The sequence below is a fragment of the Vulpes vulpes genome, chromosome 13, assembly GCF_048418805.1.
Source record: "Vulpes vulpes isolate BD-2025 chromosome 13, VulVul3, whole genome shotgun sequence".
Classification (NCBI taxonomy): Eukaryota; Metazoa; Chordata; class Mammalia; order Carnivora; family Canidae; genus Vulpes; species Vulpes vulpes.
This window is the reverse complement of record NC_132792.1, coordinates 34862026-34878950: the sequence shown is the minus strand read 5'-3', so window position 1 is coordinate 34878950 and position 16925 is coordinate 34862026. Positions and strand designations below refer to the sequence as shown.

General features: G+C 41.2%; 1 protein-coding gene across 3 annotated transcripts in view; it reads left to right on the top strand.

The window, feature by feature from the left end:
* LOC112916964 (large ribosomal subunit protein mL63-like) overlaps positions 1-16925 on the top strand; it is a 53852-nt gene that overhangs the window by 24766 nt on the left and 12161 nt on the right. For 2 of the 3 annotated variants that reach the window (XM_072734168.1, XM_072734164.1), the window contains exon 2: positions 16814-16901. In XM_072734168.1, coding sequence (XP_072590269.1) covers positions 16822-16901 — 80 coding nt within the window. In that variant the 5' untranslated portion in view covers positions 16814-16821. Of the gene's footprint in view, positions 1-16620; positions 16902-16925 lie in introns of those variants that run through there. The other variant, XM_072734167.1, reaches the window with a different exon arrangement.

Below are 16925 nucleotides of genomic sequence, written 5' to 3'. Positions count from 1 at the left end.
GTTATTCTGTGCCAGCAGCCCCTTTGTTATTCGTGCCAGTGCACCTGTTCCATTCCTATCACCCTCTGCAATTACAGAGACAGCAGTGGTGTGTCTACCATCCCCACGGAGGTGTCCAAGTCTCCTCCCTTTGATTTAGAGGGACTTACAAGTGCCTGGGACTCTTGATGAGGTGGAGAGTTGTGTGTGTGTGTCACACTCAAGAATGGCTCAGCCACTCCCTTTCCTGGTCCTCCCCACAGAAGGTGCCCCTTCCTCTCCCAGGCTGAAGACCTGCCACCCGTCAGTCTCCCACCCACCTCCCTTGTTCTTGCTGCCAGGTTGTCTTCTCACTCCCCTTTCTCTGGGCCCTGCCTTATCTGGACTCTTCACTGGGAAAGGGAACAGACTCTACAGGCTGCGTGTATCCACGAATCTCCCTGTGGCACGCAGTGCTCTCTCCTTTTGCTCTTGTTGCTGCTTTGGTGTCTGCTGACATGGTGTGCCTGTAAGAAGGAGGTGGGATGGAAACACACAGGAAACAACTAGGTTTAGCACCTGCCATCTGATCCTGCCTCTTGTTTGTGTTCATTGGTTTATCATTGGACACCTGGTTCAGCGGGTGCCCTCCCCCCACAAGTTCATGTCCACCTGGAACCTCAGCATGTAACCTTTTTTGGGGAAATAGTGTCTTTAAAGAGGTAATTCTTTAAGAAGAAATCATACTGGGTTTAGGGTGGGCTTTACATCCAATACGACTGTTGTCTTTAATGGAAGAAGGAAGTTTGGACACACATGCACAGACACATGGGGAGAAGCCATGTGAAGGCAGAGGCAGCCACACACCAAGGAATGCCGGGGATTGCCAGGGATTGCCAGCAGCCACCAGAAGCTGAAAGAGACAAGGAAAGATTCTTCACTAGAACCTTTGGAAGGAGCATGGACCTGCCCACACCTTGCTTTTGGGCTGCTGGCCTCCCAAACTGGGAGACAATAAAGTTGTGTTGTTTTAAGTCCCCTCCTTTGGGGTACTTTGTCAGGACAGCCCCAGACAACTCCTACACACCCAACAAGACTTTCAGGCCTTTGAGGGCAGGGGCCACATCTCCTTTGTTCACTGTTGTCTCCCCAGTGTCTAGCACAGTGTCTGGTGCATGAATGGTTCTCAATAAACTTTTGTTGAGTGAAGGTAACGAAGCCTGAGCAGGTGTGATTGAACCAAGAAGGAAGAACAAGGACTGTGGTGATTTGTTTGGTCTCATGGAGAAAAATAGCAGCTAGAGAGTGAGAAATTGAGCTTGGCTCTTCCTTCTTGATCTCACTCTCAGATGCTGAAATGACTATTTTTGGTGAATGCAAATCATACCGTGGCCCGTGTCTTCAGTCCAAGGCCACAAATGTGTGCTCTGAGCCAGGGTTATAGTCACAAGAGTTTATTTTTATTGTAACCACGCCTGACCTTCCGCCTCAGAGGCCTGTACACTCAGACTTTCCTGAGGGCCACCCCAGTGCAGTGGCCAGGTCTCCCGGGCAAGAAAAGCCACAGGTTTCAAGTATAGGCCCCCAGCCTGCCCAGCCACCACTGCTAAGGAATACCACCCTCTCCCATCTGTCGCCTACACGCTGACCACTTTCTGGCATGTTTGACACCCACAAATCACAATCTGTTGCTCTTGGCTTGATCCAGTTTCTTAAATTAAATGGTAAATGTGAGCGTGCTATGTAGTCCACAGGGTGCGGCTGCCCGGGCCGAATACTCTCCACAGAGGTGGGAAGCTCCTTCTCAACCTCTGGTCTTTCCTGAGAAGAGACAGGAAAACACTTCAGAACTACTGGGTGTTTTTTTTTTTTTTCCTGTTGATTGAGCCACAAGTAAGCAGCAGTCAGCTGTCCGTGGATATAACATAAGTTGCCAGAGATGGGAATCCTCCTTTGTCTCAGGGGTGTACTTGGGGTTTGGGTTAAGAACACATTTCTCAAAGGTTCAATGAGGGTTTGAAAAAAATAAGGAAAAATAGTATAAATCTCATGAGATTCAGGGTACTTTTTTTGTTTCTCATTTTCTCAAATTGTATTTTTCTTATTTAGTCTTCATACCAATAAACAATGACTCTGACACTCAAAGAAAGAAAGAAAGAAAGAAAGAAAGAAAGAAAGAGAAAAAAGAAGGAAAGGAGGAAGGAAGGAAAGAAGAATGAGAACATGTTACCCATCTGTCCCCAAGCTGGGCTTCCTTGGGCTTCTGTGCATTCCCCCTGCATCCACTGTGAAAACTGTGATACCTGTTGCCTTATTGAAAAAATGAGCTGAACACTCCACACATGTGATTCTGGAAACATCAGGGAGCGATGTTGTTATTTACTGCAGGTTTCTGAGGGAGGGAAGAAGGAGGCTATATGTCACATGGCACAGCTCTTCAAAATTATCTTTAAACATGTCTTTCTCTACCCCAAAGCTTCACTCCTCATGATGGCTGCTCTATCTCTCCTTCTTCATCTTCAACTTCCTGGCCCTCTCTCTGTTTTTGTACTTGCAGCCACACAGGCTGTCCTTCCAACAATCTCTTTGAAGTTTCTTCTGATATATATGATTCCTTCAGCTGGGCATCTCCCTCAGCTTCTCTTATGCAGAGTAATTTGGCCTTCTCTTAGCTTCTCTGATTGTCCTCTCAATCTGTCACCCCACACAACCATAGCTGAGCTTGCTGCTCTAATAAGATGTCCTCCTTCCTAAAAAGCATGTGGTTCCCCCACACTAGAAGAAACCTAGTGGATATAAATATCCATACCTTCTGTTGACATCTATAATCCCGGGGTGTTCTGGGCTAGCCCCTTACATTCTCCCCATGTTCTGTAGGTTAAAGGGCTGGAGCATATGTGGTTAAGAGGGGTAAGAGATGGCCAGGGCTTCAGTTCCAATTCCACAAAAGGATCAGGGATTTGTGAGTACTAATATAAGCCCCCCCATCCCCGCTCTGGAGGTGCCCCAGGCATGGCCACTGCCCTTGAGGAGTTTACAATGTGATTTGGAGAAATGTATATGAGACAATTGTAGAACAAGTGGAGATAGCGACGTGCTAAGTGCCCCCCAAGAGTTCAGAAGGGCAAGTGGGTACATCCTGGAGACATTTTCAGGAAGCTTCAAGGATGGGCCTAGAAGATGGAGCTGAGTCTAACTAGGTGGAGGGAAAGGGAGAAGGCATCCCATTCAAGGGAAATAATGTGAACAAAGACTTGGGGTGGATGTGCAGCATTGTGGAAGGCAAAAGGAGGTCTACCTGGTGAGTGATCGATTTCCCCAAGCACATACCTAAACTGGTCTTATTACTTCAAAGACTGAACTATATCCTTCCTGGAATTTCTCATGTTCTTATCTGTAAAGAGGCCTATAGTCTGGTACTCAGGCAGGCAAGCCTCTACTCACCAAGGATTGAGGTTCCAAGGACTGTTATTTAGATTGGTTGATTGGACCTGGGCATGCATTTTCCCATAGAAATGAAGGTATACATGGGAATTAGCATAGATGTAGGAAGACTAAAATATGTGTGTGTTGAGCAGGGGTATGGTTGGCACATGGATTACTTTAATATGGTTATAGTAGATAAACCCTAAGCCAGTAAGACATTTCATGAAAAATTAGTATTTTTCAAATGAGTTATTTGAAAAATTTATAGAAATGTCATGTTTCTATGATATTCCATGGGAAGTTGGTGAGAAATGACCCTAGGATGTCACACTGAATTAGGCTGCTCGACTACCCTAGAAGTCCTAATGGTGACCATGAGCCCTGTCTCCCCTGGAGTCCAGAACCAGAAGCCTGAGGCCTGCAAAGCCTTCAGCCACACCTAGGTTTTCACTGGGTGGTGTCTGGAGGCATATCTAATGTCTTTATGGCATGGGAATTTAGCTGAGGCAGCCTTCATGGAGAAGTGGCTAATCAGGGAACATGGCTCCACGGCGAGGACCCAGGTGAGAGGGAATATGAAAAGGTAGGCAGGTGGCCTGAATATTTTTCAAGAAGTTAAGCTTATGCCCTGCATGACCTCAGACACTGCCTGCTGAGTTTAGAAGCAGCATCTATTCCTCCAAGGAAGGGTCTAGAAAAGCTTGGGTTGGTGTTAGGCTCCACAAGGTTGGCTGAGATCCAGAAGAAGACTAATTTTGTGAGCTGAACCAGTGTGGCCAGGATCTAGAATCTAGGTACAATTTGAATGGTACATATTGTAGCTAAGAATATTCCTTTTTTCCCCAATCTCCACACCCCTGCCCCCCCACCCTGCTTTTTTCTTTCTCTTATTCATTCATACTACCTGCCAAGCCATTTCCTAGGTGATAAGGACACCATGATTCCTTGACACAATTCCATGACATAATTCCTACCCTATGGAAATTGTAGTTTATGGTGGAGGGGGGATAGACACATAATAATACTTAAATTCATAATGATGTAATTCTAATTATGGATAGTGTCCCAAAGAGGTATAGCATTTAACAGCATTAAGAGGGAACCTAACCATGTCTGGTGGGGGAGACTGGGAATGCTTAGCAAGGCTTTCCTAGGAAGTGGCATCTAGGCTGAGACCTGACAGATGAGGAGTCATCTAGGCAAAAGACAAGACAAGAATAAGAATAGGAAGAGTGAGCAGTCTGGGTGAATCAGCAGTTTGGCGCTGTCTTCGGCCCAGGGTGTGATCCTGGACACCCGGGATCAAGTCCCACGTCAGGCTCTCTGCATGGAGCCTGCTTCTCCCTCTGCCTGTGTCTCTGCCTCTCTCTGTGTGTGTGTGTGTGTCTCTCATGAATAAGTAAATAAAATCCTAAAAAAAAAAAAAGAATAGGACGAGTATTCTAGACAGAGAGAAGCACCAGTGCCATGTCACCAAGCCATGTCACCAAGGAGGATGAAATATTCTGGGAATGTACTGGAGAGAGTGAACAAATGGGATGGGGTATGAGACAGGGGAACAGATCATTGGGCACAAGTCTGGGGCGTTCATGGTGGGCTGTATTATTAATGCCTCTGAGTGGAGCTGAGTCTTCAAGTATTTTTAATGGTGATAATAATGATAATAATAGCTAGCTCTTGAGAGAGCACTTTCTATGTGCTACATGCTTTCTATGCTACATATTCGATGCTCACAATCCCCTTAAGAGATTTGTAGTGTTATCTTTCCATTTTATAGATGAGGAAAACAAGGACTAGAGAAATAAGTAAATGTATCTATGGCCATGAAGCCAACACGTGAAAGAATTCAAACTTGATCAGTGCCCTGCCTGATTCCAAGACTCTTCTTCCTCAAACTTTCCCCAACTGCCTTTTGGCATCAGCGACTCTTGCTGAGAGGGGTTGGGGAGGCTCCAATGTTGCAGCTCCTGAGCCCTGAGAAGGGGACAGAATGGTGCTGGTGGCTCTGGCTGTGGTAGAGAAATGCTGAGGAGAACTCCAGTGGCGGAGGTGGTGAGATGTAATGAACTCGTTCCTATCTATGAATCATTCGTAAGATGGGGATTAGTCAGAGACTAGCTGCATTGTTGCGGAAGTAGTGGGCAGGCTGTATACTCAACATGAGGCTGTGAGGGCTGGAGTTTTTCTCATGGTGACACTGAACCTGGGAAGGCGAGTCAACTTTTGGGGATGACTTTTAAGGGGACAGCATGCTCTCTAATGCTTCCAGGTGAACTTTGAGGATTGTTGGAAGAAAAGCACACCGTAGAGAATTTATGCCATCCTTGACCAGATACAGCCAAAATGGGGCTGTCTCACCAGCAGAAGGAACCTAGCACTCACATTTTGCAGGGTGTTCATGCAATCACTAAGCAGCACCTGGAGAAGATTTCAAATTAGTTGAGAAAGAAATTTATCACAAAGACAATTCAGGGACTTCCTAGCAGGTCTTTATGCCTGTGATTCATAGAGAACTCCCAAGCCCCGTGAGTGCAGGAGACCAGGAAAAGACTTAAAACTGGCTTTGGAGAGATAGACATCAAAATGGCAAAACTAAGAACCATTGCAGGATTTAGGAGAAGCAAAATAACTACTCCTCTTGGGGCTAACACTCCTACCCTAACTATGGCCCTGGTGGTGTATTCCCCTGTAATTTTCAGGTGCCTGACTATGCGGATGGGATGCTTCCCACTTCAGCTTGACCCTAATGTTAGTGATCCAGGTTTAATTGCTATTCAAACACCAAAAGGTAGCAGTCCTGGAATGTTTGGCCTGTAAGAGACATCCCTTTATTCCTGCAACTAAAATTTCTAAGAATGTATTAATACCAGGTATTTATTCAGGTATATTACATGTTATCTCTAATGGTCCTTAGACTAGTCTAACACTTACAGTTAAGATTATAAAATCCTCTTTAATAACACTGTATTATATATGTGAAAGTTGCTAAGAGAGTAGATCTTAAGTGTTCTTACCACAGAAAAGAAATAGTAATTACATGAAATTATGGAGGTGTTAGCTAACACTATGGGGGTAATCATTTTGCAATAAAAAAAAAAAAGGAAGTCAATCTTGCCCAAGGTCCACAGTTGTTAGCAGCCGTTTCTGTGGCTAGTAACAGCTGGGGTCTCCTTCCTTCATTTTGGGATCAACAGTTCAGCAAGATTTCAGTATAGGATATTGAAAAAGATATCTCTGAGCTTCAAGGAAGCTCTGCAGTAACTTATGCAGCTGCAGTCTCAGCTTGAGGAGGCAGTGTGTTTTATGAGAAGGAACTCTGGCTCTCCTAGTGCAGATCCATTTCCTAGATGTGACCTTGGGCAGCATCCATAACCTCTCTTTGAGCCTAGGTTTCCTTGCCTTGAACAACAGAAACAACTAGATACCACCCCCCTCATTGTTGTGAAGATTAAATGAAATAAAAAGCAATAAGGTAGAGGGCAAGTTTTAATTTTCTTACACGTAATTTTTGGTACATTGCACATTTTCCCAAACATGCAGATACCATATACATCATCAGATTTTTTTAATTAAAAAAAATAAGGAGATTAGCATGTCTACAGCTTTTATACCTATGCCTGGCACACAGGAACCCAACATGAGTCTTAATAATTAATTATACACGAGATGCCCCCTTAGGATGTAGGCCTGTCCAAGCAAGTCAGGGAGACTGTGGGGGGGGGGGGGGGGCGGAATCCACTATGGCTATGTATGCACAAGCATCTGAAGCTTCTCATGGGAGAGAATTTGTGTGAAAGTTAGAGAAATGAAGTTCCCAAGTTAGATCAAGGGGAGTAGGTCAAAACTGGAGGAGACAAGTATCTTCAAGCACAGCCCTGCATCTGTCATATAGACTGACTCCCTCCCTTGCACCAGGGACCTCTATCCTAGTCCCCATGGACTCTTGCCTGAGCTGCAGGGGAGGGAATGACAAAACAGAAACAAAGAAACTTCCTAAAATCTCTGCTAGTCTTTGAGAGCTTATTAGGTGGTCAGATTTGTAACTTTTTAACCTACCATACATAGGGGAACATAGGAGACTTCTTCTCCCCCACCAACCCCCACCCACCCTTGGGTGCCTACTGGAGTCTGGGGAATTGGGAACCAGGAACTGAGCCAATGTCTTGGTGCAGTAGCCTACAAGGCAGACTTTACTGTAGGGAGAGAACTGGAAGACAGCAGCCATATGGTATCTGAGGTACCTAGGCACACCTGAGACATTTTTCTAGAGATGTTAGATTTAGGAAAAATTTGACGACCTCACAGTGTTATTGAATGGTCACCTGATCCATGGCCTTGGGTGAGCCATGTAAGGGTGCGGTCTCCTGAGGGAGTGAGACCTGTCCTCTTGGTTGGGGGGTAAGCAAGCAGATCTGTTTTGTTTTCTTCTATTGGGGTTTCCTTGTGGCCTAATAATCACTATATCAACATTACCTTTAATAAAATGCTGACAAGGCAATGCTTTAGGAGACTATGCTCAGGGAGAGGAAAAGAGCCACTTCCTCTAACTCAGCTATAGTTTTTAAATTTTATTTTTAAAAAATCTTGGAGATATATATATATAATAAAATTTGCCATTTCAACCACTTTTTAGTGTTCACTTCAGTGACATTAAATCATAATGATTTTCCCTGTTTTCTCCAAGAGTGCTATAGTTTTAGCTCCTAAGCGTAGGTCTTCAATCCATTTTGAGTTAATTTTAATTTTTGTATATGGTGTAAGGCAAGGGTCTAACTTTTTTGTGTGTTGATTTTGTCTGCTGCAACTTTGCCCAATTTGTCTATTAGCTCTAGTAGCTTTCTTCTTTGCAGATTCCTTGGAATTTTCTATATATAGGATCATGTCATTTGAAAATAGAGGTAGTTTGTACCTCCTCCTTTCCAATTTGGATGCCTTTTATTTCTTTGTTTGCCTAGTTTCTCTAGGTAGAACTTCCAATACAATGTTGAATAACAGTAGTAAAAACAGGCCTCCTGGTCTTGTTCCTGATCTTAGGGAAAAAGCTTTCAGTTCTCATTAGTGACTATATTGTTTGCTGTGGGGTCTTAATAAATGCCCTTTATTATATTGATAATTCTACTTTTTATCTGAGATTGTCTTAACTTCTACTTCATTTTAGGGATGTTTGGGTGGCTCAGTAGTTGAGTGTCTGCCTTTGGCTCAGGTCATGATCCTGGGGTCCTGGGGTCGAGTCCTGTATCAGGTTCCCCACAGGGAGCCTTCTTCTCCCTCTGCCTGTGTCTCTGCCTCTCTCTGTGTGTCTCTCATGGATAAATAAATCTTAAAAAAAAAAAAAACAACAACAAAACTCTGGGAAGCCCGGGTGTTCAGCGGTTTAGCACTGCCTTCAGTCCAGGGTGTGATCCTGGAGACCTGGGATCAAGTCCCACATCAGGCTCCTTGCATGGAGCCTACTTCTCCCTCTGCCTGTGTCTCTGCCTCTGCCTCTCATGAGTAAATAAATGAAACCTTTTAAAAAATATATTCTATTTCAGTTTTTGAAAACAGTTTTGTTGGATATAGAATTCTCAGTTGACAGTTTTTTTTTTCCCCTTCAGCGCTTTAAATATATCTCCATGATTTCTGATGAGAAACCAACTATTTATCTTATTAAGGGTCCCTTGTGTATGATAGGTCACTTCTGCTGCTCTTGGGATTCTCTTTTTCTCTTAGGTATAGTAGATTCATGTCTTTAATCAAATTCGAAAATCTATAAATATTCTTTTTACTCCTTTCTCTCTCTCTTCTCTTTATGGGACTCCCATAAAGCATATGTTGGTCCACTTAATGGTATCCCACACATCCCTTAGGTTCTATTCACTTTTTCTTTTTTCTTTCTGCTTCTCAACTGGATACTTTCAATTGTCTTATCTTCAAGTTTGCTTATTCTTTTTTCTGCATCCTCAAATCTTTTGAAATTCTTTAGTGAATTTTTCAGACCCAGGATATCTGGTTCCATTTTACAATAGTATTATTTTTTTCATGCATTGTTTTCCTGGTTCTTTTTATTTCTATGTCCATTTTTTCTTTTAGTTCTTTCTGCATATTAAGAGAGTTGTTTTAAAGTCTTTGTCTAGTAAGTCTGACACCTGGGCTTCTTCAGGGATGGTTTCTATCCATTTGTTTGGATCCTTTGAATTTTCCAAACTTTCCTATTTTTTAATATGCCTTGTGATTTTTTGTTGTTATTGAAAACTGGATGTTTGAACAGTATATCATGACACTAAAAATCAGCATTTCCCTCTCCCCAAGATTTTCTGTTATTTTTTAACTGATTGTGGAAATCTATAATTATCTACTTGTTTAATGACTTTTCAAATTATTTTTGGAGAGCTTATTCCTGGTTGTATGTGTGATCACTGAAGTCTCTGTTCCATTTGCTTATGTTTAGCTAATGTTTGATAGAGATTTTGTTGAATGCCAGAAACTACCATAAAAATAAACAAAACAAAACTGCAAAAAAAAAAAAAAAAAGAAAGAAAGAAAGAAAGAAAGACAAAAACACAGGGCTCACACAACATGCATAGGAGAAACCCTGAAGTGCCCAGTTCTGGTGAACAGGAGACATTGCACTGTAGAGAACTGCAGGGCACTCCAGGGACCTCTTCTTCATAAAGCCACTACTTTCAAGAGAAGAGAGATAGCTGACCTCCCTAAAAAATAGAAACAGACATAGAGAGTTAGACAAAATGAGGAGACAGGGGAGTATGTCCCAAGTGAAAGACCAGGGCAAAGTCACAGCAAGAAATTTAAACAAAAGAGAGATAAACAAAATACCTGATAAGGTATTAAAGTGAGATAAACAAAATTCCGATAAGGAATTTAAAGAAATGATCATAAAGATACTCAATGGGCTTGAGAAAAGAGTGGAGGACTTCAGTGAGTGAGACCCTTAACAAAGAGATAGAAAACAAAAAAAGAACAAATCAGAGATGAATAACTCCATAACTGAAATTAAAAATACACTAGAGGGAATAAATAGTAGACTAGAGGAGTCAGAATGGATCAGTGATCTGGAGGATAGGGTGACAAAAAGCAATCAAGCTGAACAAGAGAGGAAAAAAGAATAATAAAAAATGAGGCTGGATTAAGTGACACCATTGAGCATAATAGTCACATTATAGGGATCATAAGATTCAAGGATTCAAACATAAGAAAGAGGAGAGAAGGGGTGGTGGTGCAGAAAATGTATTTGAAGAAATAATAGCTGAAAAATTTCTGAATCTGAGAAGGAAATCAGAAATCTAGATCCAGGAGGCACAGAGAGTCCTCCAGAGAAATGAACATTGCATCTCGTAGGTCTACAACCAAGACACATGGTGATTAAAATGGCAAAAACTATGGATAAAGAAAGAGCAATCCAAGAGAGAGCAGGGAATAAAGAAAGCAGCAAGCAAAAAGAAAAAGAGTCACGTACAAGGGAACCACCCACAGAGATATTTGCTAATTTTTCAGCAGAAACTTTACTGGCTAGAAGGGAGTTGCTGAAAGGGAAAACATATATATTTATACCCAAGAATACTCTATGCAGCAAGACTATCATTCAGAATAGAAGGAGAGATCAAGAGTTTGCCACACAAACAAAAGTTAAAGGAATTCATGACCACTAAACTATCCCTAAAAGAAAGTCCACAAGTAGGAGTAAGAAAAATAGGAAACACAAAAGCAATAAAAATAAGTATATCTACAACAGTCAAGGGATTCACAAAATAAAAGGATGTAAAGTATGACACCATTTACCTAAAACCTGAGGGGGAAAAGAGTAAGAATGGGCTCAAACTTAAGTGGCCATTAACTTAATATACACTGCTATATGCCTAAAATATTATATATAGATCTAACGGTAACCCTAAATAAAAAACCAGTGATAGATATGCAAAAAAGAAAAAGAAAGGGATCCAAATGACAAAACAAATGAACAAAGAAAAAAAAGAGACAAATAAAAAAACAGACTCTTAACTCTTAACTTGGTAAACTGATGGTTACCAGAGGGTAGGTGGGTGGGGGGTTAGTGAAATAGGTGATGGGGATTAAAGAGGACACTTATGATGAGCACTGAATAATGTATAGAATTGTTGAATCACTATATTGTACACCTGAATCTAATATAACACTGTGTGTTAACTCTACTGGAATTAAAATTTAAAAATCAAACAACAATGAGCATTTGCTATCTCTCAGAATTACTATAGGTCAGAAATTTGGGAGTAGTTTGCTTGGGTGGTGTTGGTTCAAGATCTCTTATGAGGTTACAGTCAAGATTGTCAGCCAGGATGGAAATCATCTGAAGGCCTGCCAGGCTGAAGGATCCACTTTCAGGAAAGCTCACTCACAGAGCTGACAAATTGATACCAACTATTGGCACCAGGTTCAGCTCCTCTCTTCCTGGATCTCTCTAAAGGGCCACTTAAGTGTCCTTAAAACATGGTGGTTGAGGGGATCCTTGGGTGGCTCAGTGGTTTGGTGCCTGCCTTTGGCTCAGGGCATGATCCTGGAGTACCCAGATCAAGTCCCACGTCAGGCTCCTTGCATGGAGCCTGCTTCTCCCTCTGCCTGTGTCTCTGTGTCTCTCATGAATAAATGAATAAAAAACCCCAAAAAACACTGTGGTTGATTTTCAGCAAAGAAAGTAATCCAAGAGAGAGCGGGGCAGAAGCTATTGCTTTTATAACCTAAAGTCAGAGTTCCACATAGCATCATTTCTACCATGTCATAATCTTTTGAAGCAAGTCCCTAAATCTGGCCCATACTCAAGAGGAATTAGGATTTATCTTTTGAAGCAGGATATGTCAAAGAATTTGTGAACTTATTTTAACACCACCACACAACACTATGCCAGGTTTTACTGACCTACCCAAATACCCACTAAACTGTCACACAATCTGAGCAACATAAAATACTTATTTTATGAAAAAATATTGATTAAAAAATGCAGCATCAGAAGTAGAGAGTACATACATATTGGGTGTGTGTGCCTGTGTGTGTGTTAGAAAAAGAAAAACTGAGAGCTTTCTGGGTTACTCACATCAACACTATAACAAACTATTATCTTAAGGAGTGCTTCATCTAGACACTATCTCTTAGGATCCTGGCAGAAAGAACAGGCATAAAAGTGGTCTGATTTTGCCCCCCTTACTGTCTTCTCTTCAGAAGGTTTTGCCCCAAGATTAGGATTTCAAGCCCTAGGGCAGACTCTAAGTTAAAAGCAGGCCATTTGAGCAGAGCATCCCAGTTAGGTCCAGTCAGTGCAAACAGTTCTTGCTTAGCAGAAATTGCCCAACAGAACAAGGCAACCGACAAACAAAATTATAATGTGAGAGGAACATACACAAATACGGACACCTGCATTCAGTACTCCTCACTTGGGCTCAGCAGAAAAAAAGGTGATCTTGTTTTCTGAACATTTGGCCCTACTAAGTGTTATATGGTCTGTGACTTCTTTTTTTTTTTTTTTTAAAGATTTATTTATTTACTCATGAGAGACACACAGAGAGAGAGGCAGAGACACAGGCAGAGGGAGAAGTAGGCCCCATGCAGGGAGCCTGATGTGGGACTTGATCCTGGGACTCCAGGATCACACCCTGGGCTAAGGGTGGCGCTAAACCTCTGAGCCACCAGGGCTGCCCTGACTTCTTAGTTTTTAAGCATGTTTCCTCTGACTTTAAGCAGCAGATTCCTCTTAGCAAGAGAGCACTGTGTACTAAAATTGGAAATGGTAGGTTTTTGGAGCAGAGTGAAAATATTGTGTTGACAGCCCTTTGTCTGCATTAGGCAGCAGAGTTGTTTACTTGGGCTGGAGCACAGCTTTGTTGAGGCAGAGAGTTGTGGTCCTATCATCAGGGCTGCCTAGCAACAGGTCTCTGCCATACCACAAAATTTCAAACTGGGCTGGGTCACAAGTACCCATTTTGGGGGATTTCCGCATGACAGTCTCGCCTTCACTTTGTCATAGTGCTCCTAAAATCTGAGTCACATTGTAAGATGCAAGAGTAATTATTCAACGTTCCCCCAAATTCTCTTCTTGGGAAAGTTAAAAAGAATATTTGTTCTTTGAGTACATTTCTTTAGATACTACAGAGAGTTGGTCACTGTAGATTACTGAAAATACTTAACTTCAGTTTGAATCTTATTCTGACAAGTCAGTTTAATATTTAGCAGAGTAGCTGTGTACTGTGATCATACTATGAACAAAAATAATGCGTTTTAAAGACATATTTTGTCGTTAGAAATGTTATTACCATGGAAATAAATAATATGTGGGCATATACATCCCACATCAGATTACAGGGATTGTGCATGGTTTAGAACGAGACTAATTTATAACTCATTCATTTATTAAACAAGAATTTCTGGAATGACTACTCTACTAGACTTTTAACTAGGTAAGTTAAAACATTTGCCACCTGCCTGTCAGAGCTCACAACTATGGTAAGAGGGAAATAGTAGAGGGGAATTTAATGAGTGTTTGAGAATTATAATGTGTAGCAGGAGAAGTTCAAGTAAGGGTAAAAGGTTTGGAGATTAGGATGTGCTTGAGGAGGGGGGTCCTCCATGCTGGAGAGTAAATGAGATCTATGCACGATGCCTCCCAGGTACTCCTGACAATAGAGCCAACAGCAACGTACCTCTTGCCCCACCAATAGATACTGGACATAGGATAGTGTTTTTGCTGTGTAAAATTGTGAACCTGTTTATCTTCAGGTAAATTACTGTTGACATTGGCCCTGCTTTGCATTATTTATGATTTTAAAAAGCAAATTGATTTTATTACAAAAGAACTATTTTTCCTCAGAGGGTTTGTTGATTAATGTCTGTTGCAGTTAAAGTCTCAATATAGCCACTATGGACGTTGGTCACTTAATCCCTCTATCAAATGTTTTTATTAGCTACTGTGCATTTTGTATTCAGAAACTCAACATTAAGTGGATTTATGCTTGGATCAGGTTGAAGGCTTGAGTTAGGAATTAGTGTTTTTTTCTCTATTTCAGTTTTTGGATACTCTTTGTGGATAAATTCAAGGTGAGCAGGTTAATATCAATGTATGCCAGTTTGAATCTTTCACCAGAATATATACAAAGTAGACTACTGATCTTAAACTATTGCCTCTCTTGACTCTTTAAAAGCATAAAACTAAATCTTTCCATCTTTTTATAGTAACTTTGGCAAAATAATGTACAGGAGATGTTGGATATATACCTTTTTTTTTGACAATGATAATGGCATATTCATTCATTGCTACTAATTACAGAACTATGGTAAATATTAACTGGTTAAGTCAAATACCAGCCACATTTGCTGACTAGTGCTAACATTTTGGAGGAGGCTAATTTAGGTTTATCTGGAATGTTTGAAGTATTTAGTTCAAGAATCATTTCAGATCATAGGTACTCATTTCTTGGTAAGATTAAGTAGCTAATATCAAGCTAGAATGGGTTACATAGCAGGGCAGAAAGGAAAAAAATAGTTAAAATAGATATGATGTTAAAAATGACATAGTTGGATCATTGATAAGCACTTTAAAATAAATAATGATGAATAGGAATCTTGAGATTGATAAGAATAATGAAGGAGTTAGACCAGATAATAGTGAAATAGGTATAGAGATAGATGTGATTTAATATTTCAAGTAGAGAAAAGTAAGCATAGATGTTTCTTACCTATTTGATCTAGCTAGTTCTTGTCTTTGTATAAGGTTCAAATTTCATAGTACAAAATGTGTTTTTGAGATCTGGGCTTTTCTCCAAAATGGATTTGTTTTTGAATGCCAAGAACATCAACAAACAAAGTTTAATTATTCATTGCTCCCGTCCCCCCCTCCCACCCCGCCTCACCCTTTAGCTTAGTCTTTAAAATACTTCTCTGGATCCCTGGGTGGCACAGCGGTTTGGCGCCTGCCTTTGGCCCAGGGCTTGATCCTGGAGACCCGGAATCGAATCCCACGTCGGGCTCCCGGTGTATGGAGCCTGCTTCTCCCTCTGCCTGTGTCTCTGCCTCTCTCTCTCTCTCTCTCTCTCTCTCTCTGTGACTATCATAAATAAAATAAATAAATAAATAAATAAATAAATAAAATACTTCTCAATTGTGAAACCAGTTATCATCCAGAAATGGCATATATTATATGCTTCCTTCACAATTTGAAATACTCAAGACATTATTTTTCTTCTACAGATATTTCACCTTATTCTCTTCAATATATATATGTGCGAAGGGCTACTAAATTATTCCCATTAATTTTCCGGAAAGGGAAATAGTTGCAGGATCCTCTGAAACTTGGATTTCTTTGGAGTTGGCAGGCTTGAGTTCACATTATGTTTTACTTCATACTTCTGATTCTATACTTCTTAGTAATGTAACATTGGGGAAGTTACTCAATCTCTTAAAGCCTTTGTCACTAATCTGTAAAATGAGAACAGTGATGACACCTACTACATAAAACTGTTTTTTAAAGGATTAGATTCAAGTTGAGTGGTTAGTATAGTTCCAAACACTACAGAAAATGTTAGCTATAACTGCAATTATCGTCTCAAGTATTTGTCATGGGCTGAATTGTGTCTGCCCACCACCGGATTCATAGGTTGACATCCTAGCCCCCCGCATCTGAGAATGTGAGCATACTTTTAGATAGGGTCTTCAAAGAGGTAACGAAGATAAAAGGAGGCCATGTGGGTAGGTCCTAGTCCAACATGACTGGAATCTTTACGAAGAGGAGACTGATTAGCTTCTAAACACACAGAGGAAATGTCACATGAAGACATAGGGAGGAGGTGGCCGTTTGCGAGACAGAGAAACCGCAGTAGAAATAAACCCCGCTAACACCTTGATCTTGGACTATTAACCTCCAGGACTGTGAACATTTAACTTCTGTTGTTTAAATCACCTCACCTGTGGTACATGCTACAGCTGCCCTAGTGAACTAATACAGTATTACTGCCAAAAAGAGCACATTCCTCAATAACAAGTGTAAGGCAAGGAAACTTTCTGAAAGCTACTATGTTCGGTCTGTTTCTATCATTCTCTTGCATGGAATATCATCCACTGCATGTTCTACTCTCTGGCCCCCTATGTTGCTGGCTGTGGGGTTTAGCTAGCCGGTGTGCTTAGGCCTCTGATGAAGACAAACACGAAGATCATGTGGCTGTTGTAACCCAGATGCCCCAGGGCATAATATCAACAGCTTAATGATTTGGCATTTGCTAAGTCAATACTGGTTAGAGCAATAGGTCTGGGGTAAGGGAGGCAGAGGTGAATCAGAGTGAGTTTCACAGTTAAACATCACTCCATGAGAATGGCTTGTATTTTTCTCCAAGCAGAGCTAAAGATGTTTGCTCACTTAGTGTTATTATGGGAACAAAATCATGAAACATTATAGATTTTGTTTTCCTTAAACCAGATGGAACCATGGTTTCATTGGAACCGGGAATAATAATGCCCACATGGACGGCTGATTGCTCTTGGCAGACGACTCCTCTGAACTCCAGGTGACTCTTTTTTTGTTTATAGCA